The sequence below is a fragment of the Gymnoscopelus braueri genome (assembly GCF_963280865.1).
Source record: "Gymnoscopelus braueri genome assembly, chromosome: 19".
NCBI classification, from domain to species: Eukaryota; Metazoa; Chordata; class Actinopteri; order Myctophiformes; family Myctophidae; genus Gymnoscopelus; species Gymnoscopelus braueri.
In genome coordinates this window covers 30,391,013-30,415,387 of record NC_137621.1, presented here as the reverse complement: position 1 = coordinate 30,415,387, position 24,375 = coordinate 30,391,013, and the positions used below count along the sequence as shown (strand labels likewise).

Below are 24,375 nucleotides of genomic sequence, written 5' to 3'. Positions count from 1 at the left end.
GTCACTGCATGACGTTTCATGTTGCTTTATGCAGCCATAAAGCCATGTTTCCCGCAGAGCAAAAGGCCAGAGGATAGGACGAGCTGCAGTCAGCAAATGAAAATGGCATTGCACAGTACACCGTGCACATGATTCACTGTGAGAGAGGAGCGGTTGTTATTGATCATGGGTCTAATTACTGGACCAAAGCCTGTTACTGTTTTTTTTCTGTTTTCTTTTTTTTAATATTGGTGATGATTTGCATGGAGGAGAAGGAGAAGAAGGTTGAAGAAGAACAGCAGTGTGCCATGCGTCTGAGGTGTGAGATTAGTCAGTGTGTGTGTGTGTGTGTGTGTGTGTGTGCGTGCAGACGTGTGTGTCATGGTGAGGTGGCTATAGCCTGCTGACTTGCAGACATTAGATGATTGTCTCTTATGCTTCCCTATCTAACTCAGGGGCTGATTTGCAGCAAAGAGAAGAAGTAGAAGTACAGAAGTAGAGTAACCCTCTTTCAACAGACACAACAAGTCCTATGGGGGAAACATGATGCTTCCCCACCCTCCACCCAGCAGCACCCACCCTTATTTTTTATTGTTTATAAATGTTGACAAAACACCTACCATCGGTTTTGGTCCACCTTGAGAGAGCCAGAGAGAGAGGCATGTTTGCAGGCAAACATTGTTTACCAGGAATTACCACGCCATGCCTAATGCCTGAAAGGTAATACAGGGGGAATACTGCATGACCTTGAAGTTAACATGAAATTGCCTACAGAGTAGTGGTCAAATCCCATGTCTTTACAGCAAGCTGCAGATCCTTTGGATTGAATGGAGTTGAATCATATTTCGCTGCATGTTTCTTTTTCTTTCTTTTTCTTCTTTAGCTCGAAAGCCTTGTTTTGTCTCGTGTCAACACTGATTAGCATTTCAAATGGATTTAGGCTTGTCACTTTACAAACATGCCCCAAAAGTTGCTTTAACCTTATCTACTAATAAGACACACAGACCATCAGAATCAGAAGACTCTGAATCATTTGTTTTGACCAAGTATGTTCACCTTCTAGGATTTGGTGCATTGGTCTCAGACACAGATGAAAAAAATATGAGAGAAAGTATAGAATATTACATAGTACATATACAAAAGTAAAAAATATACGTTGGAATATAAGAGTATATACTGTAGGTCAGACAATTCTGATGGCAGAAAAAAATCTGGTTCGAATCTACTTTCAAATGTCTACACACAAGATTCATTGCAAGATTCACCCATTTCCCAGGTCTTGTATCAGCTAAGACTGATAAAAAAAATCATAGAATTTACATTTGTATTTGAAGATACATTTTGCCCTTTTGTGTTCTAGATTACTTAGCTTGTGAATACAGTAGGTCCTCAGTTACAGCGTCCCTTATGGTCTTATCTAAAACGTAATTAAATCAAATATTGAGTTCATCACCACTCACCTACCACAGCATTGTTCCACTACCTGAACGATGCTGGATGCTTCCAGTTCCACCAAGGCCACCTCCTCTCACCCGAGTGTCACCCCTGAGTCAGATTTCACATTTCTTCTTCATTTCAGTGTTATGAAGTCAGCTTGTCCTTATGGCTCCCAATGCATGATGATGGGATTGATGAATCATGCACTGTAACTGAATAGTGTTGTAAACATTTGTTGCATAAGATGTCTGTAGAATGATTGATTGGAACCTGGGTTCTTACCGGATCCGTTGTGTGTTTGTCTGAAACCAGACCAGAGGAAGTTGAAGTTGACAGCGTGTTGTTCACCTGAGAGATGGATATCTCTGAGGTGACTCTTGTATAATAAAGGACCCCAGACAGTGCTTTCTCAGGGGAGTCTCTCATTTCAACCTGATTAGTGAGGCAGGACAATATTCTGGTGAGGCAAGCAATGTGCCGAGTGTAATAATTTTATCACTGCACTCAGAGTTGTGTTCCTCAGTTCCAGGAAGTGAGAATCAAAGAACTACTCTAGCAAGCACTTCACTGTGGACCATATTCCCAGTCGCCATTTTGCTCTTACGTCACTTTCTTACGTCTTACGCATCAGGGTGGGGTTTCACACCCCCAAGTATGATGTAAGCAAAAATGGCTGTCATGTGAATATGGTCAGTGGGTGGGGTTGGGACACAGAAATGGGTCAATGGGTTTTGGAGAAAAACAATTTCAGTGAATAGTGTGTTATCTGAAACTTTGGGTCACTGAAGCATGAAAATTGTAATGAGCAAAACACTGAACCATGGTTTGCAGAAACCAAGGTGGCATATTGCTTATATTAGCCTATGGACAATTTACCACATACTGTACAGTAGCTTGTACTTTTTTGTATACTTTCAGACTTTTGCCTCTGGGTTACTTCCAGACAAGACGTAGCCTACTTCTTATGATGGCGTCAGTTGGCGTGTTGGCTGACTGACTTTTCTGAGGGAGAGCCTGTCTAGAAAGACGTGTTCATAAGTGACAATTTCTCTTATGATTAACCAGATAGATTAATGTGTCTCCTGGGCTTCTCCTGTAGGATTCTCCAGCCCAGATGACCAGCCCAGTCTAAGGCTGTAGGTTGCAGCAGAAGCACTGAGAACAGCGGTCCTGGTCCACTGACGGGATGAGCGGGGGAGCGGAGCAAACTGACATCCTAACTGTGCTCGCTCTGGTTAAAGAACGATGGAAAGTGGTAAGTTGTGTGTATGTGTGTGTGTGTGTGCGTGTGTGTGTGTGTGTGTGTGTGTGTGTGTGTGTGTGTGTGTGTGTGTGTGTGTGTGTGTGTGTGTGTGTGTGTGTGTGTGTGTGTGTGTGTGTGTGTGTGTGTGTGTGTGTGTGAGAGAGAGAGAGAGAGAGAGAGATGACAATGGGTGGTCTGTCTCTCTGACACTGTCACAGCCTGTCCCTAACCCATCTTCACCAGCCTCCCTTCATCCCCACAAATGAAAGGGTCCACACCACAGTACTCCTTCTGTCCCCCACGTAACAATGCCTATCACTGCCTACAAGATGTCCTTCACCTTCCCCTTGTCTTCACTTGTGGCCTGGGACAGTTTGGGGTCGCGCCTCTGTTGTACAGGTAGTGCTGGCGCAGCGTTGTAAGGGAGATACTTAAAATAACTTGTGTTAAGCTATTTGTGGCAGTGCAGTGTGCTACAGGCAGAGTAAGAAGCGGCTGCAGCAGCAGTGAGCCCGCCCCAGGGTCCCCAAGTCTCCTGCTGCGCTGCCAGCCTGGATGCCATGTGAGGCTGTTATTCCTCTCTTTGGCCATTCAGCTCAGCTCCACTTCCTGTCTGCTTGGTTGAGGAGCGCACGCAGTTACGTAACAGTGCTGCAGCTAATCCCTTGACTTGAGAGAGTGTGTGTGTGTAGGACAGTGAAGGACACGTGGGGAGCTGTTAATGCGCTACTTTGCTACTATGACCGAGAGGTGAGAATGAATAGGGATGCAGGTGGGGTGATTGAAGAATAACAAGATTGTAAGGTAGCAGAGTACAATAAGCAGTGGGCCTCAAAAAACAGAAAAGGTCTGGAGTGCTCGGAAATTAAAAAATGTGTAATGAAGGTGTCTTTGGCAGGGGACCCAAACGTTCAAAGAAATCTAAGGCACTCTTCTGGCAAGAAAGTTGAAAAGCCTTTATTTAAATTTTAGATGTCTATTTCATGATGGCATAAAGGATTTTTTTAAAATAATATGAAAAACTATATTTTAAAACAAAGGGATATAACCCACGCATAGTGACACAACAGGCTGCTGTGTCACTATGTGTGGGTTGTCTTATAATATCTATTGTTTTTAATATTTACAACATGAAAATAAAGGCTTTAAATAAAGGCTTTTTGACTTTCTTGCCAGAAGGGTGCCTTGGATTGTTGCTCCTTTGTTAAGCCATCTGGTAGCCTACTATTAATATATCAAATTGGCCAGTATGACTTTGATTTTAATTAATGACATGAAAATGAATAATTGTATCTTTCACCACTGTAATAGAAACCAAAATCATGCTATTTATAAATTAGATTTTTATTTAGTAACCACATGAACGCTAGCGTCCCGATTCCAGGAATATCATAATAGGTGAACATTCAGCAAAAAAAGGTGAATGTTTGTCAAACAATTGTAGATCTACACTCTCACAACCCATCAAGTTGTGAAAACGTGTGACGTGTTGTGAGCTTGTAATTAGATTGGCTATTCTTGGCAAAGAGATAGAGGTGTAGAGGGAAAAAGGGAAGGGGCCAAGTATAGACCCCTGCGGAATCCAGGTCAACGAAGTATAGAGGGTTTAAATAATTAAAATCATAAAACATGGTGATAACACTGTTGAATTGGGGAAAGGGAAAACATGGCCGCACTAATCAGATTTTCCCGTAATGTTTCACCCTTCCTCTTCCTCCAGGCGAAGAAGATCGGAGGAGGTGGTTTCGGGGAGATCTACGAGGCTTTGGACCTGCTGACCCGGGTCAGCGTGGCACTGAAGGTGGAGTCAGCCCAGCAACCCAAACAGGTCCTGAAGATGGAGGTGGCCGTGTTAAAGAAACTCCAGGGTCAGTCCAAACAAATGAATGCATTTAAGCGGGCGGTCCACTCTCCTTTTGTACCGTGCGTTTTTAAATGTTATTTATTTCATATTATTGTAAGCATTCCAGACACAGATCCTAAGGTCTGAAATGAACCCTATCCTCCCATTTCTGGGCATGTCGTCATAGGCAAACATTCTGCAAAAATAGCAGATCTACAAGCATACAACATAATAATATTAATAATTTAGTCTCCACTCCCTTGGGGTATTTTATGTCACTGTACATTTGCACGTATGTGAAATTAGTTTTTACCCATCCTAAATATTAGGAGCAGTGGTCGCTATTAATACAGCGCTCGGGGAGCAGTTAGGTGTGAAGTATCTCAGGGACACATAGACTGGGTGAGCCGGGGGTGAACTGGGGACCTTCGGGTTCCCAGGCGGCCTCTCTTACCATTCAGCTATGGCCACCCAAATACGCTGCAATGCGAGCCTTGTGAGCTTGTAGATCGGCTATTTACAGCGAAGAGGTATGGTGTAGAAGGAAATAAGGAGGGAGCCGAGTAGAGACAAAGTATAGGGTTTAACTAGTTCAACTTGGGACATCGTGATTATGTCGATACTGAGACACCAGGTGAAGATTATTGTGAACTGAGAAAGCACTAACTCGATGAACTTCCAGGACAACCCCTTCTCTTTTATTGCAGGGGGTCAGTGTAGGATTAGGAAGCTCAGGGGGAGATATTGAACGGGAGTTACAGGAGGAAGAGACTGTGGGGTATTTGACCCTGGGCCAGGTATTTGTGGCAGAATTCCAAGGAGGCAGACTTTCTAACTACTCAACCATCGATGGATTCAAGTTACATTTCTGGGCTTGATTGATCTCGCCTGACACGGTATAACCTATTGAGTTGTCCCTGCTCGCCTGCCTATCTTGCTTTCCTGGTAGACAAACGCAAAAAGATTTTAAATACAAATGCTGAAAAGTGGATGGAAGGGTTTTTCAGTCTGTACAAGAAGACCGTTCTGCACAGTAAAATCCTGAATGTTTAATTTATCCATTTTGTAGACCTATCTTCCCCCGGCTCAAGTTTGTTGCAAACGGGCAGCGCAATTGTCATTGCTCTCTTCTGACCGACACAGTTGTCATTTTTACGCCCGGTGCCCCTGTTGTCTAGATACATGATCTTGCTACTATTTAGTGCCCATGGTTGTGTTGGTCTTAAAATGAGGTGCGTCTGGCGCAATCAGGGTGCACTGCTATCTTATGCACAGAGTTTGCGCTCTGCACTAAGACCAGCTTCAAGATGGTCTTATCAGCCAGTGCAGTGATGGCGCAGACATTTCCTTACTATTTAGACATTTTATTGTTCATAGAAATATGTTCAAATACCTCTCATCATGTAAGAATGTTGTGAATCCATATCCTCCTGGCATTCTTTATCTAGGCCATCATCAATATCCAAATGGGGTTCCCAGGGCACACAGCGCTCTAAGTGCCTTTAATGATTGAGAATGAGCATGTGAATATTATGCTGATATTTTAAGAAAGCACGGATGTCTTTTGGACATGAGGAGACATTAGGCTACAACGGTGATTCTGACCGCAGTGATTCTGATCGCAGAAGCACGTTCACCGTGTTTGGTTCACCTCTCCTTTCTAGGTGATTTTCGGGTGAGCAGAGAGCTTTTGTTTACTAACATCTACTAGCATCATTACAATCAGCCGCATAAAGGTAATGGGCTTCAAGACTCTGATTGGTTTAAAGGTAGGGTAAGTGATTTTCTATGGTTAAAATAAGTGTTAAATAGCTCTATATTCTGATAGTACTCATTGCTATAGAGTGTTTGTTCAGTAAAAGGAGTCTCCTTGTCTCTCCAGCTCTTTATTAAACAGAAAATGCATTTTCGTTTCAGTTTCAGTTTCATTTCCAATTTTATCCAATCAGGATAGAGAACTCAATCAGGATATAGATTAAACAAGTGAAATTGGAAGTGATGACACTAAGAAATGAGCAGGCAAAATTGGAACTGGAACACTATAAAAATGAAGCTTAAAAATGGGTACTTTCTCCTGATTGGCTGAGATTTTGACACCTACCGGAAAATGTATTTTCTGTTTATTAAAGAGCTGGAGAGACGGGGAGACTCCTGTTACTGAACAAACTCTATAGCAATGATTACTATCAGAATATAGTGCTTTAACCTTTTAACAAAATACCTTTTGTTTTAACCAAAAAATATCACTTACCCTACCTTTAACCAAAACACACACATGACTACTTCAGAGGCTTAAACAACCCCTTAGCACCGTGCGGCAGGCTTTATGACCTGATAACGCGATGTCTAACAGCTAGCAAACTTGTCATGGACACACCCCAGACGCATTTTGCGCTCTGAGTTTTAGGCCGTGCGCCATACTGTAGATTGTCTAAATAGAGCCCTCAGAGTTAAATTAACACTCAAGATTTTACAATGTAGATTACAATAACAACCTCCTCTGGGATCTGGACTGGACTGACCTGACTCATAGCACACTTGCGTACAGTTGCTGCTTTTCTATTCTGTGGTCATAGCACTCAGTTCAGTTTGGTTCAGTCTCTGCGATGCAAAACAAACCATGAGTCATTAAGAAATGAAGAAATGCTGATATATATCCTTGTCACGTATCCCATCGATTTAAATTGTATATTTAAGGATTATATTACAAAAAAGGCCTCATATCCTTTGTAAATTGTAATACTTCAATAATTATAATTATTCTATGGTGGGAGAGTAAAACCATCATTATCTGCAGTTTGTATTATCTTCAGTATTTATCAAATGTAGATGACACGAAAATAGTAAATACATTTGTCAATCAAGCACTTCATTTGCTCACAATTTGATGTCTGTTATTCCTTTTTTTTGCAAACACCTGTTATGGGCCGTCAAATGCTTTGATGACTGGTGTCAGGAAAAAGGAGTAGTTTTTCAAGTGAACATTGCATAGCAACCACCTTGTTTATGCAGGCAGTCAGGGAATACTTTCATGTAGAAATCATTCTTGCAATGCAATGATTAAAAGCATGTTTTATAAAAAAGTAATAATTCACTCTAGGCATCATCAGAATCAGAATCACATTTATTGTCACATCACAGGTTTACAGGTGTAAAACAGTAGGTGAAATTAGTTTTTTGTTTTTTCCATAAAAAAAGAAAGGGAAGAAGAAGGGGGGGGCAAGGGGGAAGAGAGATCAATCAAAGAAAACAAACATCATCATTTTCAGACGTGGAGTATTCTTGTGTGTGTGTGCGTGTGCGTGTGCGTGTGCGTGTGCGTGTGTGTGGACACTCCCAATCCTTCATAACGGGCAAGGGATCAACAAAGTAATTAGGAGAGTTCCTTAGGGGGGGGCATTTTTGTTTGCTGTCTTTATCTTTTCCGTTCTTTCTTTTTAACCGTGTCTTTTTACCTCTCCTCCTCCTTCCTGCCTTTTTACCACTGCCTCTTTTTCTTCTCTCTCTCTCAACCCTCCCTTTCCCTCTCTCTTGCTCTTGCTGTCTCTCTCTCTCGCTCTCTCTGTGGGGAAAATCAATGGGTAGGGATCATGTTTGCCATCCTAATGGCAAGCTGAAGCATTATGGTTCTGTTGCATCCTGAGGGAACCAGGATGCAACCTGAGACATGCTGAACCCCATCCCCCAAACACTGTGTACCCACCCCCACAATAAGACAATAAACATTGACCCAGAATCACATAAACAGGAATATGGGTTATGTTGGGCTAATAATAGACTTCTTTATTTCTTCCTATGAGCTATTATGAGTTGTTTAACCCCTAAACATTCACAAGGTTATGGTGATTTTTTCCTACAGTTCAGACTAGGTGTATTGAAGAGAATAAGGGATTGATTGATTGAATCAGACATGCATGTCAAAGTTAGAACATGTGATCCAAATGTGTCGTAAATTAGCTTCTATAAGCCCCTCTTCATATTTGAAAACGTATGTGATGTGTAATTAAATATGCCTTATTGCTCAAATGCTGCAAGGGTCAGGAATTTGGTGTGTAATGTATTACACGAAACGATTATTCACTCATGGTGCGTTCATAAAAGGTGCCTTGGATGGGGTGCGCTGGTAGATTTTGCGTCTACTATAATCACACCCAGTTTCATTCTGGCTGGAGACCTGCATTGCATGTCCCTTCCCCTCTCTACTTCCTGTCTCTCTGCTATCTTAAATAAAGGAGAAAAAAAACCTGCCTAACTATACAATATATACATACTGTACTGTATATACAGTATATATACAGTGTTCTGAGTTGTTTCCCTGTGGTGCCTCAGTGTGAAAGACATTTGGGTGTGGCTGCCCGTCAGGCTGGCAGTATAGCAGCGTCCCCAGAGACCACAGTGCTGTAGGTACGCACATACATACTGACACTGTTACACCAGAGTAGGTACATGCGCATCTGATACACGCACATGCAGTCAGGAAGACACGCACGCACGTACACGCACGCACGCAACCACCCATACACAAACACACACAAACAGACACGCACATCGACAGGCATACACATTGTGATGCAGACACACTTAGTGATATACTCACTTAGTACTGATGCGTTCACTTGTGTAGCCATGCACGCACGCACGCACGCACACGCACACACACACACACACACACACACACACACACACACACACACACACACACACACACACACACACACACACACACACACACACACACACACACACACACACACACACACACACACACGCAGGTTGTCAGTCATGCACTATAAATCTGCAGGGTAGTCATGTAGGGAAGCTGAGCTCAGGTTGATCGAGGGAGGGCGATGTAGACTGTAACGATGGGGAAAGGGCAGGAGAAATATGGCCACACGCCCAAAGTGACTCATACAGCAGGTCATAGTCTTCTGATGACACTATACTGCTGATCCTGTTAACCGTCCGTCATTGAACCTCCTGTTCTCCCAGGAGAGCCTCCTTTGCAAACCTAATGCTCTCCTTCCACCTCTCTTAGGTAAAGACCACGTGTGCCGCTTTGTGGGATGCGGGCGTAACGACCGCTTTAACTACGTCGTGATGGAGCTTCAGGTGAGTCTAAGTTGAAATAAGATAATGTAAAGCTTTATAATAATAAATGTAATAAATAATAACATATAAATATTACGTTTATGCACATATACAGTACACAACAAAGGTCGAGGTAGGCCGGTAATTACCAGTTTTGGCAGACAAAGACCAGAAAATGTAATTCCCCCCCGGACATCCTGGCCGGTAAAAAAAACACGGCAATGTATTATTATTATCACTGCAAATCAGACACATTTCAAATCCTCTGCTGTGCAAGAGCTCTCTCTCTCTCTCTCTCTCTCTCTCTCTCTCTCTCTCTCTCTCTCTCTCTCTCTCTCTCTCTCTCTCTCTCTCCTCTCTCTCTCATATATATTATATAATGTATCTGGGTACACCATGTGCCAGCTCATCATCACCATGTCACTGAAACGAATGGAGTGTTTGTCACAGTCGAGTGTCCTTGATCCTTAGCTCAGGAGGTCACCTGTGGGAATTAGTTGTCTGCCCTGTAACACTGATGGATGAAAATTGCACCTAGTTTTATTGGGAAATGTTTGGGTACTGTTTACAGTGTATGCATGATATCCTCGTGATTAAAAAAAGATGATTTATTTGGTCATATAGACCCTCATCAGGGTTCTTTTGGTAGTGTATGGGTATAGCCAATGACCTGTAACTTATCAGTTTTCCCTCAGTAACCTTCTTGTTTCAAGAAATTGTTGATTTCTGGTTAATGCTAATGCATCTGAGAACGTTGACAAAATGCTGACAAACTGCAGTAGAAATGCACTCCAAGAGATGCTATAGCCAAGCCACATGCTATGTGAAAGCATAGGCTTTAACCCATTAAAACCGGGAAAGCATTTGTGTCATTTTAGATGTTGGCTGTTCAGAAATAGCAGATATACATGCTCACAGTGCGTCACTTCGTGCCATGCAGCTAGCTTGTACATCTGCTACTTTTGAACATTTAAAAGAAAAATCTTGAAAGTGTGAGAATTACTGATTTAGAAGGCATTTGTTGAATGACATTGCACTGTGACCAATTTGAGAGAGAATATTTTTTTTACAGTGCAGCTCTGACTCCTATCCAGAACTCATCTGCCATGTTTGATCCAAATGAGTTTTACTGTCAGAGCAAACAAACACAGTAATTACGATATACCTTCACAGGTTTAAAATAACAGAATGTGAGATATCTAGAGGCACCAGATAGGATTGTGCTAACCTGACTTGTATATGGGCTCTTTCCAGGGCCGTAACCTGGCCGACCTGAGGAGGAGTATGACCCGGGGAACCTTCAGTGTTAGCACCACACTCAGGCTTGGGCGTCAGATCCTGGAGGCCATTGAGAGCATCCACTCTGTGGGCTTCCTGCACCGTGACATCAAACCAGTGAGACAAAAGAAAATCATATTTATAATCAATATGATGATAATGGCAGCCTAAACCTGGCCATGGCAGTGGAGAATTTGACTTTTGTTTACCTGGCACTTTCCTACTTCTTACTTCTGTTTTCTGCATTGTGGCTTTGACCATCATGCACCTTACTTTTGGCCAGTGTATATGTTTCTGATTCAGGAATTGATCTAATTCTAAGTTGCACTTACTGTAAAATGCTCTGAATAAGAGAGTCAGCTAAGTGCCTGAAAGGTAAAGTAATGTAAATGTAAATGTGTTGTCTTCTGAGCTGCCATGTTATTATCTCCCCGCATGGAAATTTAATTGATTCTCTCAGGGATAAATTCATATAAATCGTTCAATCATTAATCATAATACAAATCAAATCTTATGTCTGGGTAATCTGTTTTATTATCATCTAAACCGTCGCCTCATTAAGCCCACTTCTGTGACATTCTCTGCCTTGGTTCCAGTCCAACTTTGCCATGGGCCGATTCCCCAGCACCTGCCGAACGTGCTACATGCTTGACTTTGGCCTGGCTCGCCAGTTCACCAACTCCTGCCAGGAGGTCCGACCAGTGAGTAAACTTCAACTGTATATGTGAAGAATGTGATGTACTGCCTGGCGTCTCTATTTTGGGCATGTCATTCTAGGTGAAGATTTCCAAATATACGCAAGAATTTACAAAAACATAAATGATCTACAAGCTCACAAGAGCTTGCATTTTTTATTTTGAAAGTATAGGACTGAAATTGTTAAGGTTTTCAAAATAAAGAAATAAAAGCAAATGTTTGAATCTCTTTATTGGTTTATCACACTGCATCAGCAACTGTTTGATTTCCGTTTCCCTTTTCCTGTTAGCCCCGTCCAGTTGCAGGGTTTAGAGGAACGGTCCGGTACGCATCTGTCAATGCACACAAGAATAAGGTCAGTACAAGCCCTGCACACAGGGCTCGTGTGTAAGTGGTCACGCGGTTCTGTCACGCAGTTATCCCAGATTGAAGATGAATCTAAAATAATTAGTTTATCCTTCATCTGCATGTATTTGTTACAATACAATGACTTATACAATAGGGTGTTAATATAGTAGGTTGCAAGGGCCCAAGGTTCATGAACCTCTATCATTCTAAATGATGAGAATGTCAGTTAACAACAAAACAGACTATTCTCCATGACCCCTGCGTTTTTGGTTACTGTTTGTATTCCCAGTCCTGTTTCTGTCTGCTGTCCCATCACAACGTCTGTGTTGCAATTCTACAGGAAATGGGTCGTCATGACGATCTCTGGTCGCTCTTTTACATGCTGGTGGAGTTCCTGGTTGGCCAGTTGCCATGGAGAAAGATCAAGGACAAAGTAAGGACAGCCAATATTCTCTCCCTTCTGGAAACTAATCAGCCATGACTAGGTGGCTGTGTGATAAGTGATAAAAGATGACAGTTTTGTGTGTGTGTGTGTGTGTGTGTGTGTGTGTGTGTGTGTGTGTGTGTGTGTGTGTGTGTGTGTGTGTGTGTGTGTGTGTGTGTGTGTGTGTGTGTGTCTGTGTGTGTGTGTGTGTGTGTGTGTGTGTGTGTGTGTGTGTGTGTGTGTGTGGTTTCCCAGGAGCATGTTGGGAAACTGAAGGAGACCTACGACCATCGGCTGATGCTCAAACACTTGCCTGCAGAGTTCAGTGTGTTTCTGGACCACATCGCCAATCTCGATTACTTCACCAAACCTGACTACCAGGTGACTTGGGAGTCTTTGTTAGTCAAGTCAAGTCAACTTTATTTATATAGCACATTTAAAAACAACAGCCAAAGTGCTTTCCAATCAAGCATGACCGGAAACAAAATGATAGCCATATAAAAGCAAAAATAAAAACAAGCAAAGTTTTAACAAGTAACTCACAATTAAAACAGATGCAAAGATGAAGACCTAGAAATCACTCAAAGATGATTGAAAACACATTAAAATGTATCTAGAGGAAGGACCATACATAAACCAAAGGGGTATCCTCACGCAGAACTAAAAGCCAGGGAGAAGAGGTGGGTCTTTATTTGATTTAAAAACATCTGTAGTGGGGCAGAACTTAATGTGGGATGGGAGACTATTCCAAAGATTGGGGGCAGCTACAGAGAAAGCCCGGTCACTACAGAGAAAACCCAGTGTTAAAGGACTATACCAGTGTTACTACATCTCATTGTCCATTGTCAACACTGGCCACATAATTTACATAGACCTCAACAATTGTTCCCCAAAATTGCTTTATGTTATAGATATTGTGTAACTGTTTGTTTACATTTTGCCCTTATTTTTTAAACGTTACAGAATGTAATTGACATTTCTTTGTCAGTGTTAGCTCACTATATGGGTCAAGCTAAAATTTGAGTTTGATATGAAGCACTTGTAGGGAACTATTTTTCTGGGTATATTGATGAGCTGATGCACAAATATGAATGGCTTGTATAGAATACAGTAATACAGTAATTTTGTATTTAAAACAAAAATGGCGTAGTGACCTTCAAAAGGGTGAGTTGCCTATAGTTAGCAACTTAAAATTCTCATGTTGAAACAGTTTTTTGCACACTGTTTCAACATGGATTGCAGTGAATGTATAAAAATGTAGGCAGAGAGCTACTAAAAATATGCACTGCATACATTTATGTACACAGCATTCTTTGAAGACTCAAATCACTACTACTCTCTGCTAGAACTCTGACCGCTATGGTCCTTTAAGGCTTACAAATTGAGGTTATTGAAAGGTTAGTATATCTCAAAGTGTCTAGTTTTGTGGACCAATTATTGTTTACAAATGTAAATCTGTATAGTAGCTCAAGTAACTGAATATGTGCTGTTGTTCTTTCCTTTGGCTTTGTTAACAGTTGCTGATGTCAGTCTTTGACAACAGCATGAAAACGTACAACGTAGTGGAGAACGACCCTTACGACTGGGAGAGGACCGGCACAGATGGCACTCTGACTATCAATGCCAGTGCCACTACGCCACAGCACCACACACGCCTCACGCCAGCTCACATGGGGTGAGTTTATAGAGCACCGAAGTCTGACGTAATTTACACATCCTAGGTTTGTCTACCTGGTTCGCGGTTTTCCACCCCCATTCTGAATCCCCATAGACGTATTTAATATCGCGTCAAATAAGAACTGTGTTCCAAAAATAAACAAATGACCCTGGCGGTTTTACTCTTATGGATGTGAAGCATCAACTGACGGTGAGAAAACGCTAATGTTACTTCCGCCGAATTAGTTAAATTTTCGCCAGAAACAGACTGTATCAAATATAAGTGACTGACTATCATAAACGATACAGAACCTCCTCCCTGACAATATCGCAGAGACAGTTTGTTTATTTTTGGACCACAATTCTTATATGAGACGATTCTATGATGACCCAATGTTATTCTCCATAGCGAAATTACTTTACGAACCTGGGGATGAACGAGTGACGTCAGGACTTCTGTACTCTATTGGAGACTGTTGGGGTTTTATGTCAGGAATGAAGTCTATTCATTTTCAATTTAATTCAGGAAGTAGTTCCTCTAAACTGGAGCTAAGAACGTTTTAGTGTATTTCTTTCATAATTATTTCTCATAAATACATCAGCTGAGAACTGTGTCATCGTTATGTTTCTTAAAGTTCCAGTTTATGCAAATCTTTGTAACATTCAATCAACGTTTTAACCTCAACCCCTAGATGTTTAAGAGCTGAGGCCAATTCTACAAATGTCCTCCTAACGTTTTTCTGAAAAACGTATGTTGCTATATCAGTGGTTCTAAAACCTTCACGTCAAGGACCCCCAAAATGTATTTGGCCGCCGGCCCCATCTAAAAAATGTTGTTCCAGGGACGCCCAGAAGCAAAGATTTGAGTTCAAATTGTTCGCTTAAAAATATATATATTATATAAATGGCAGCTCTACAAGCTCTCATAGCACGGCACGAAGTCAGAGCTTGTATATCTGCTACTTTTGCATAGCCAAAGTATTAAATAATAGTTAAAGTGGTTAAAATGATTTTGACACAGATGCTTTCCCGGATTGAATGGCTTAAATGTACATGCCACCAAATAATTGCTGTTTGCATTCATTGTGCTCCAGTATGGCGAATGCTTCTGTGATTCCTGGGGACCTGATGAGGGAGAACACAGACGAGGTACTGCAGGACCATCAGCTCAGTGACGGGGAGAATAACCCGGCTCCGGACCGCCTGCATGGTTCCCCTGTTCCTCCTCTCCGCAATCAGGAGGCTGATGTATGGGAGGAACTGGATCGCAACCGCAACCGAATCAGGACTGCTGTGTGGAAGGTACATATTTATGAACCTACAAACTCTGGTGGGAGGGGAAGGAGGCTTACTTATTGAGTATAGAGACAGTCTGCAGTCTTTTCATAACCAAACAAGGCAACCAAGGCATAGTTGAGATTCATGGCTGTATTTTAGCTAAGGTTGTTTTGGGCGTTTGCAGCAGCACCCTCTGGTGGACGGATTTGTGAACAGAACGACATACATACACAGAGACAGTCTTAGAATACATTTGACACATGGTGCCTCTGGCTCCAACGAACATAATTGGCCGTGTTTGTGGGTGGGAGGCCTGTTGGGGAGGGTGATGTCTGTTGCTGCACTACAGCGAATCCTAAGGGTTGTTCTTCAGGGAGAGGAAATGGGACGGACATGCCCCCCCCCCACCCCCAGTGAAATTCCTCACTGTCTACAGCCTCCCCAAGACCAAACAGTATGGGTCAGCATGACTCAGCAGTGACAGGGACTACATAGGGGAATTTGGAATTGGCATAATGGCTAAATTGGGGGAAAAAGGCAAAAAGCTAAATGGAAAAACCAATTGAGGAGAAAGAAATGTAACTATATCGCTACTTATTTTATATATTTGTGCCACAAGTCTCTTGCTAGTAATTACTCTGTTTACAATGCAGTTCCATATATGCAGCGTATACATTATATCCCTGATGATAAATATGGTATATAGAATATCGATAATATAGAATTTGCACCTCATCCACATCCCATTAGGTCAATCAAAAGTCCTGTGTTATTTATTATATAATGAATCAAACCTTTACAACTATGAATGGATCTTTTGCCACAGGCTGCCACAGAGGAGGAGCACAGTAACAACCAGGGCCCTTACGCAGGACCCAGCCTGGGCTCGCCGGTCAAGGGGCAATCTGAGGTGATGGCCTCTGACCGCGACGCCCCCCTGCTGAGGAAGCTCCGCAACATCCACAGCTTTGAGCTGGAGAGGAGGTTGGGTTTGGAATCCAAACCCAGCCCAGAGCGCTTCCTGGAGGCCTGGTGAGTCCACCATCTGTCCTCTGTAAATGAAAGTTACAGCAGTGTTATGTTTTATTGTCATTTATTTGTGTATTTATTATTATTATTATTATTTTATTTTGTAATCAATTAATGTATTATTTGTTGTATCTTTGCACCATTGAAAGGGGGTCACTCTGTCGCTCAATGTATTTCCAAGTTTTGACTTGAAATTAATTTAACAACTTTTTTTTTACCACATAAACGGTATATACTCATATGGTATTAACATTTTATCATCTGACTGGTAATATAAATTATTTAATTCTAGAATGTGTGCGTTAATCAGACTTGACCTGTGTGTGTGTGTGTGTGTGTGTGTGTGTGTGTGTGTGTGTCTGTGTGTGTGTGTGTGTGTGTGTGTGTGTGTGTGTGTGTGTGTGTGTGTGCGTGCGTGCGTGCGTGTGTGTGTGTGTGTGTGTGTGTGTGTGTGTGACTCCAGCTCGGTGAAGCAGCAGGTAGGACACAAGCAGCAGGTGACGGAGGTGCTTGAGGGGACCGCAGTGGTGCCTGTCACCCAGGGTGAAGCTCTGCCCACTGGGGAGCGACCTGAGAGGGTCTGGCATTATGATGAGGAGTTCATATCTGGTGGAGGCGGCTCTCATAAGCCAGTTTCCCCCGGCTCCCCAGAGCAGGGTGAGGGGGCTGCTAGCAGCGGGGGCTTTGTGGCTCTCAATCTGAGCTCTGGCAAGCAGGAAGTGGACTCCAGGGAGTGGGTGATGGTGGAAAGGCCTAGCGGCTCGCCGGGGGCAAAGGCCGCCACCACCGGCCCCTCGGAAGAGGACGAGGAGGAGCCGGAGGTGCTCCAACCAGAGGAACAGTCTCCCGGTTGGGAGCGGGGCAGCCCCAGCCCCAGCTCTGGCAAAGCTAAACAGGACACATTAGCTTCTTCCACGACAGGAGCTCCCAAGGTGGACAGGCTGGAGCTGAGTGTCGGCCATCCGGGGAACCTGCCCCCCATCACTCCCACCAGTCCAGCTGATGCTTTGGCTGAGGGAGTTCTCACTCAGGTAAAGCCCCTTGAACTTGACTTGAGTTCCATTTCATGACATAACATACGTTGTACTGACCATATTCAGCATTTTACTAAGTTAAAAAGCTGCACAGTGTCAGAGTTCTAGCCATAGAACGTCAGTGGCAGTATCATATAAGTAGTGTTCCACCAGCTGCATCTTGCTCTAAGTTGAAGCAGAATGTTAACTGCTTTCTGTGTGCTTGCTTCTGTGCTTCTGTGTGTATTTGTTAGCAAAATATACTACTGAGACAGCTCCACAGCTTTAACCAGATGGAAGGTAAAGGGAGAGAGCCCAATGGCTTTAAGATGCATTTTGATTTGCATTTGATGTCACACATTCAATTTGTCTTATTTGCATTCACTCATTTGCGTTGCGTTTGGTTGACTTTATTTAAGATTTGCTTTAGTTTGACTGCAAAGTGAAGTGATTTATTTCTGGAATCACAATTACCAATGACATGCTCCTTTTGCTACTCATAACCTTCAGTATTCAACCAGTCCAGATTCCAGCTCAACAACGTCTAACGCCACCTTTCATTCCAAATGTCGAGCTGGTCTTTCAATACAAGAGGAATGAATGACTGTAACCTGACCCTGCCCACCATCACCACCACCAACACCACTACCACCAGAGCCACTCCCTCTAGGTTCCATATGTACACTACCTCACTAATCCCCTTTACAACCCCCTCTTCTCACCCCATCAGCGCCTTTCTGTCCCCGTTTGGCCAAAACCAACACCCTACCTATTCTCAAACGTCTCAGCGCTGCGCTACCCCACCTACTGCTGTCCTCGCTGTCCTGCCCCTAAGAACTCCCACTCCCTCACCTATCTCACCACCCTCCTACTTCCTCTCTCCATCTCTCCACCTCTCTCCACTCCCCCACCCCACCGTCTCTCTTAGCTCCCCACCTCTCCTCCGTCTCCGCTGCCCGAGGAGCTCGCGGCCCGGACATCCAGCCCCATCCTCCTGCGCTCTCCTAGCCCGCACACCCTCCTGGCCACCCTGTCGGACCCCCTGCATCTGCGGCAGCCACTGGGCATGCGGCGCAGCCAGTCTGCTGACCAGCAGCAGCCAGAGCGCCCGTCCTCTTCCTCCTCCTGCCATGCCTCCTTACCGCTGACACCTTCTCCCGCCCCCGGTGCCCGCTCACCCGGACGCAGGAAGCTGCCTGCGATCCCAGCCGGGGCCGCCAACACCAAGTTCCCCTCCGTCATACGCATCACCCGCGCCCAGCTGCAGCAGGTGAACGGCCAGCCACGATCCCTGCATAGTCATAGAGGGAATCTTGTCATCCAGTCAGCTTCCTCTCTCTCTCTCACTCACTCTCATCACTCGCCATACACCAGCTGTCAGCTGCTTTCCAAAGTTTGTTTTTTTCCTCATTCTTTTTGGTTGCTTTTTCTTTTGGCTTTTTTTCTTTCTTTTTTTTCCTTCTGCTTTGTTTGGTTTTGTTGGCTTGGTTGTTGTTTTTGTTGTCAGGCGGCTCTCTCCAGAAACCAGGAAAGGGCATTGTGCAGGCCAGGCAGAGCATGCTCAGATGTGTCCTTGTGTCTGGACATGTTGTTGTTGTTGTTGTTGTTGTGATCTGAATTAGTAGGCGTGTGTTTGTCTGATTGTTGGCATGTGTGTTTGGAATGTGGAGTCATGACTACAGGTTGCATGGTCTCTTTTGTTTCAGATCGTCTTTGTCTTCTCTCTCCTTCTCTTCCTCTCTCTCTCCCTCTATTTGTTTCTCACCCTCTCTTCGTTGAAGCCCCCTGCGAAGTTGCGTGAACGTTTCCTGTCCTACTTGCCGGTTTAGTACTCACAGCTTGACTGACACTGCCATAGCACTTGTGTGTGTCGGTCCGATAATGGTAGCTATGGCATTGCATGCGGTTGCCAAACTAATCTCCATTTTCAATACCCCATAATATAAAAAATCCTCTTTTTTGACACATCACTATCAGGCTCTTGCTGCAGAACTACAGCACAACTCGACATGTTGTAGTCGGTCAGCAACAGGCCATTGACAATTAGAATATTACTCCCATTTTATAGTGTGGCTCTACATTTATACTGAAACCCATGTCTCCTTCTCTTCCCTTCCTCTTCTATCCCTCTACCTCTCCCCTCCCCTCTTCCAGCTGACGGCCCAGCGCCCCTCTGGGCTGTCCTCCCAGGGATCAGACAGCGCTCCACAGTGCCTCCTGCTGGAGAGGCACGGCGATGCTGAGACCCAGCAGGCCCTGGAACACACCGCCGACATCCACTCACCCCAGGACCGTGTGCCCACCCAGCCGGGCACACCCACTGAGACCCTGGTCAACGGAGACAGCCATACCAAAGTCCAAAGCCCTGTGCCAAGCCGAGTGTCCTCCCCTCGTTCACCCCATTCCCCTCACTCTCCACGTTCTCTTCGCTCGCCCTCCTCTCCACGCTCTCCCCTCTCCCCTCACAGCCCTGTGTTTGCCAATGGCCACCTCTCCCCTCCTGTTAATGGCCAGGGGGACACTGGCAGCAGAGCCTTCTTCTCCAAGCCAAAAGACAATGGGAATGACTCTGGCTCCCCCAGCTGTGCCACCGAGCCCCAAGTAGGGGAGGAGAATGGAGGAGAACAGAGATGGGCTCCAGAGGAGACCAATGGACCAGCCTCTTCAGCCTCCTCCCCCATCGCCCCCCGTAAAAACCCCAGCCGCAGGCAGAGTCGCATCCCCGTGCTGGAGCCCTCCAGCTTGCTGGAGCCTCCTCCTCCGGGCTCTGCTAAAGAGAAGCTCCTGCAGAAGAGAGCGAGCCTCCATGGCCCTGCTCCTTCTCCCACCGCCTCTCCGTCCTTGTCCACTGACCGGCGTGTCCCCATGGCGGCCTCCCTCCCCAGGGACCAGCTGTCTTCCGCCTCTGACCGCTCCCAGGATGAGGACTCCCTCCTGGGCTCCCACTCGGACCGCCAGGGAGACGACGCTCCCTCTCTGTCCTCCTCCTCCAGTCCTCTGTCCCGCAAGAGCAGGATCCCTCGTCCGGTCAATCCCACCCCTGCTCCCGAGCAGCTGGCTGCCCACTTCCTGCCCCGCCCACCACCTGGGAAGCCACCAAGCCGCCCCACAGCAGAGAACAGGTTGGTTCTTGTAATTGTTGATTTCATTTGAATAACCATGAATGAATGACTGAGTATTATCTATAGGATCAGTTCACTTGGAGGCAGCTTCATTAAGACCATGAAAAAGCTCATGGTCTCTATAGCATAGTTCAGACCAAAGAAGTTGAAACTTGGAGTCATTTGCAACCAAATTCCCCAAACAGCGGTTTGCAACGTTCTAAAACTGGACAGTCCACATCAGGTGATGTTAATCGTTTATTGTTTCCCTAGCAATGGCTCTTGTCATGTCATGTCAACCTATTTCCTTGATGCATAAACTCCAGTGCCTGAGCACAACCTTTCTCCTGTATCTTTTTAGCTATATATTGTATATTTTACGCTTCATTTCAGTTATATTGTAGACAACCAACTAGCAATTCTAGCAACGTCCCTCCAGCCGTGTTTTTTCAATTACTTTTTTATTGTTGTTTGTTTGTTTGTTTTGATTTTTTTTTATTATTTATAAAGTACAAAATAATTGAAAAAAGTAATTGAAAAAATACAGCCCCCTCGCACATTAGAAGGGCGATATCAGTCACCAGGGTTGCGTGTTTTCAGTGAGTCTAACATAAAATGGAGTTTGAAGTTGAATGGGTTTATATAGGTGAGGGGCATGTCTGATCAAATGAATATCAAATATCTAAATATTGAATCAAGCAACTTCAAAACTGTCGGGGGTGCACACAAAAGCCAGACGAGACGTTAAAATGACCCCAGAAGTGTTTTTCTTTTTAAATAATGTTTTTATTCACAGTTTAAAAATTCTGACATCTCAGTTGTTAAACATTAAATTCCCAGTGCACTTTTCTCCCCCTTTTTTCCCCCTTTGAGCTGCCCAACAGACACAACAAGAAAACACACAAGACAGAACATGCAAGTATACTAAGCAGTGGGCTGAGGTTGGGGACAAAGCCACAATTAGCACGAACTAAGAGCCCAATATCATCAAATAATAATAATCACAAAAGAGTAAGACAGAAGAAAAAAGACAACCCCCCCCAAAAAAAAAACCCAAAGTGAATAATAATATTAATAACAACAATAATAAGTAATATTAGAAGTTCAACTACTGTAAAGTAATGATGTTTACTACTAACCTACCGTACACAGGTATAGGTATAGATACAAAATAGACCATATGCCAGAAGTCCTGCTGTCTATTCTTAGATAGACAGATAGAATACTTGATTGGCAGTTTAAAAAAATCACAACAATGTCATTAATTAGGAAAAACGCCAACATGGATTATACACAAAAAAGCTGTAGCTTGTTTCCATTGTGGTCCACCTTGAGACATAGAACAACACGCAACAAACTGTGAAACAACCATGAAACATGGAAAAATAAATCCTTATATATAAAGTTGGGAGCAATACATATAGGACAAGAGGTACCCTAAGAGAAGAATCCAATGCAGAGTGGGCTATCCGGAGTAGGGATCTAACTATGTGTTAAGATGGAGCCATGATTTGAGGTCATTCTTAAATCTTTTAAGAAGAGAATTTAGGGATTTCAGATTCCAAAAATGTTTTCCCCTTAAGCGTCCCGAAACTGGGGGGAACGAGATCATATAAACTTCCCCTGGTTGAGTACCTGTGAGCATAATGTTGTAATGAATTCTATCTAGAGGGGTGTTGCTGGATAGTTCATTTAACCAAGGTGAAATAGTAGGAGGGATAAAAGACTTCCAATGTATTGTGATACATTTCTTTGCTGCTAGAAAAGCTAAGTCAATGTGTTGCTTTTGGTGTCTGCTCCAACCATCCTCCCCGCCAGTGCCAAAAAGACATAGGCGAGGGGAATGGGGAACAGAAAACCCCAAGCAAGATGAGACTGCATTTACAACTGAGTGCCAAAATGATGACACAACACTGCAACACAGCAGAGAAAATACATCTCGTTGTTCATTTTATGTTGTTTTTCTAACGTGTAATAAACTCTATGTATAGTTTTGAATTGGGATAACTTATGGCGAAGGTTATATGAACAGGTGTGTATTTTACCACATATACTGTATAAGACCAATCTTCGAGTTATCTGGAGTGAAAGGTCTTGTTCCCATTTTTTCGTCGTATTTTCAGTGTTAGCTGGTAGAGATTCTAAAAGGCCCTTATAAAAAAACGGAGATTGATCTAAGAGACTTTACAGGTGTCCTTAGAAGTAAGTCAACTTTAGATGGTTTACATTAGGTCAATAAGAGACTGTTGCTTAGATTGGACCACGTGCCTTACTTCAAAGAAACTAAATAAATGTGTAGAAGGGATAGTGCACAAATATTGCATTTCTTTAAAGGAACGAAAGATGCCATTTTTAAACAAGTGATTAATTTCTTTGATTCCTGCATCATACCAGGGTTTGAAGGGTGTTATCATGAAAGGATGTTGGGAGAGGAGGATTATTCCATATGGGAGTGAATGGAGAGAGTGATTCCTTATTATGTCACAAATCTATTGATGTCTTTCCTGATTTTCCGGCTATTTAATACGATGGAATTGCCAGTGATACGTTTAATAAGTGTTTTAAAGTGAAATACCCACCTAACCTAACCTGTGTCTTATTCTTACTAAACTTTTACTAAACCCAACTATATGTAACACGAACGTATGTTCCCTGAGCCAGAATCAAACCTAATAATACTACCACTATACCAAGACGAGACCCAACTAACATCCTCAGTCTGTCCAAACACAGCTAATTCGTTTTGTTTTGTCATATTGTCCCACCCAGACTCAGGCGTTTCCGTATCCGAGCAGGCAGCACCAGCGACTCAGACCTGCTCAGCTGCCTGGCACAGCTGATGCATGGCTCCCGCGGCTCGCCCCTCCACCACCGCTCCTCGGCCCAACATGGAGGCTCTAGGATGGGCGTCTGCAGCCTGACCAGCTCCCCTCACCACCATCACCATCACCGCAGCTCCAGCGCCTCTCCACGCAGCTCCTCCTCCCTGCAGCGCTCCGTCAGCTCCTCGCCTTCCCGCCACGAGCACCAACGCGGGGGCGGGGGAGGTGGCTGCAGCCGCTCGCCGCCCAGCTTCTCGGGCTCGCCGCCTCCCCGGCGTTCCTACCCCCATCACCAGGAGACCTGCTGCAGCCGGCAGGCCCGCGTGGGGCCCTTCCACCTGTCCAGGGGGAAACCCTGCAGCCGGGAGGGCAAATGCTCCAGCAAGCTCAGCAGATAGGCACCCTCCCGACCGCCCGGACGCTAATGCCGCAATAGCAGCAGGAGGAGAGGAAGACAACGATCAGGATGGGGGGAAGAAGGGACTCCCTAAAACTAGGTGTTTCGCCTGGGGGACCGCCCCTTTACGCCCTGCGTCACACACGTGATGCGCATTCTCGTCGACTCGCACAGGGTCGTCTCGTCAAGCTAAGCTAAACTAAGCGAGTTACTTTGAACGTGGAGGTTTCTGAACCAAAAATACGTTTCATATCAATATTCAAGTACTATATGCAATTTCAAAAATATATAATAGATAATAACTGATTCCCGCCCCATCGGTATGCAACTCGGACAGGGCATTTGTCAACGCCCGAGGCTGCTCGTGGGGGCACTCGTTCGGGTTTGCCTCTAAATGCCTCACTGTCGGCGCGCCTGCCTTGTTCAATAGCATGTACTGCTATGTCCTGCTATACCACGCCCGTCTGAGTGAAACACCTATAGTTTTAGTGAGTCCCTGGGAAAGAAAGGCCACAATCAGGACGATGAATGTCTGAGTCTTCCTGTTAGAGTGTAGTTGGTCACACAAGAGAATTCTCACTTCCCTCCTCGCCTTTGAACCTCACCCACTTCTCCTACCCTCACATTGTCCACAGTCTTTCCATTTTGCACACTGTTTTGACTCTCCTTTATGTTCCCGGTTCGTATGGTACCTAATCAAAAGGGGTGGGAGGGACATTTATGAATACTTAGTTTAGATTGTT

The 24,375-nt window shown here is 44.2% G+C and overlaps 1 protein-coding gene across 2 annotated transcripts in view; it reads left to right on the top strand.

The window, feature by feature from the left end:
* The window catches only part of ttbk2a (tau tubulin kinase 2a), a 26,894-nt gene extending 3,118 nt beyond the window's left edge, over positions 1 to 23,776 (top strand). Inside the window, exons 2-16 of one of the 2 annotated variants that reach the window (XM_080414658.1) lie at positions 2,516 to 2,671; positions 4,380 to 4,527; positions 9,538 to 9,611; positions 10,845 to 10,985; positions 11,465 to 11,569; positions 11,854 to 11,919; positions 12,253 to 12,345; positions 12,592 to 12,717; positions 13,854 to 14,011; positions 15,087 to 15,294; positions 16,097 to 16,302; positions 16,763 to 17,330; positions 18,241 to 18,582; positions 19,467 to 20,434; positions 23,183 to 23,776. In XM_080414658.1, coding sequence (XP_080270784.1) covers positions 2,603 to 2,671; positions 4,380 to 4,527; positions 9,538 to 9,611; positions 10,845 to 10,985; positions 11,465 to 11,569; positions 11,854 to 11,919; positions 12,253 to 12,345; positions 12,592 to 12,717; positions 13,854 to 14,011; positions 15,087 to 15,294; positions 16,097 to 16,302; positions 16,763 to 17,330; positions 18,241 to 18,582; positions 19,467 to 20,434; positions 23,183 to 23,633 — 3,723 coding nt within the window. In that variant the 5' untranslated portion in view covers positions 2,516 to 2,602 and the 3' untranslated portion in view covers positions 23,634 to 23,776. The remainder of the gene's footprint in view (positions 1 to 2,515; positions 2,672 to 4,379; positions 4,528 to 9,537; positions 9,612 to 10,844; positions 10,986 to 11,464; positions 11,570 to 11,853; positions 11,920 to 12,252; positions 12,346 to 12,591; positions 12,718 to 13,853; positions 14,012 to 15,086; positions 15,295 to 16,096; positions 16,303 to 16,762; positions 17,331 to 18,240; positions 18,583 to 19,466; positions 20,435 to 23,182) is intronic. The other variant, XM_080414659.1, reaches the window with a different exon arrangement.
* Positions 23,777 to 24,375: the final 599 nt, after the last annotated feature.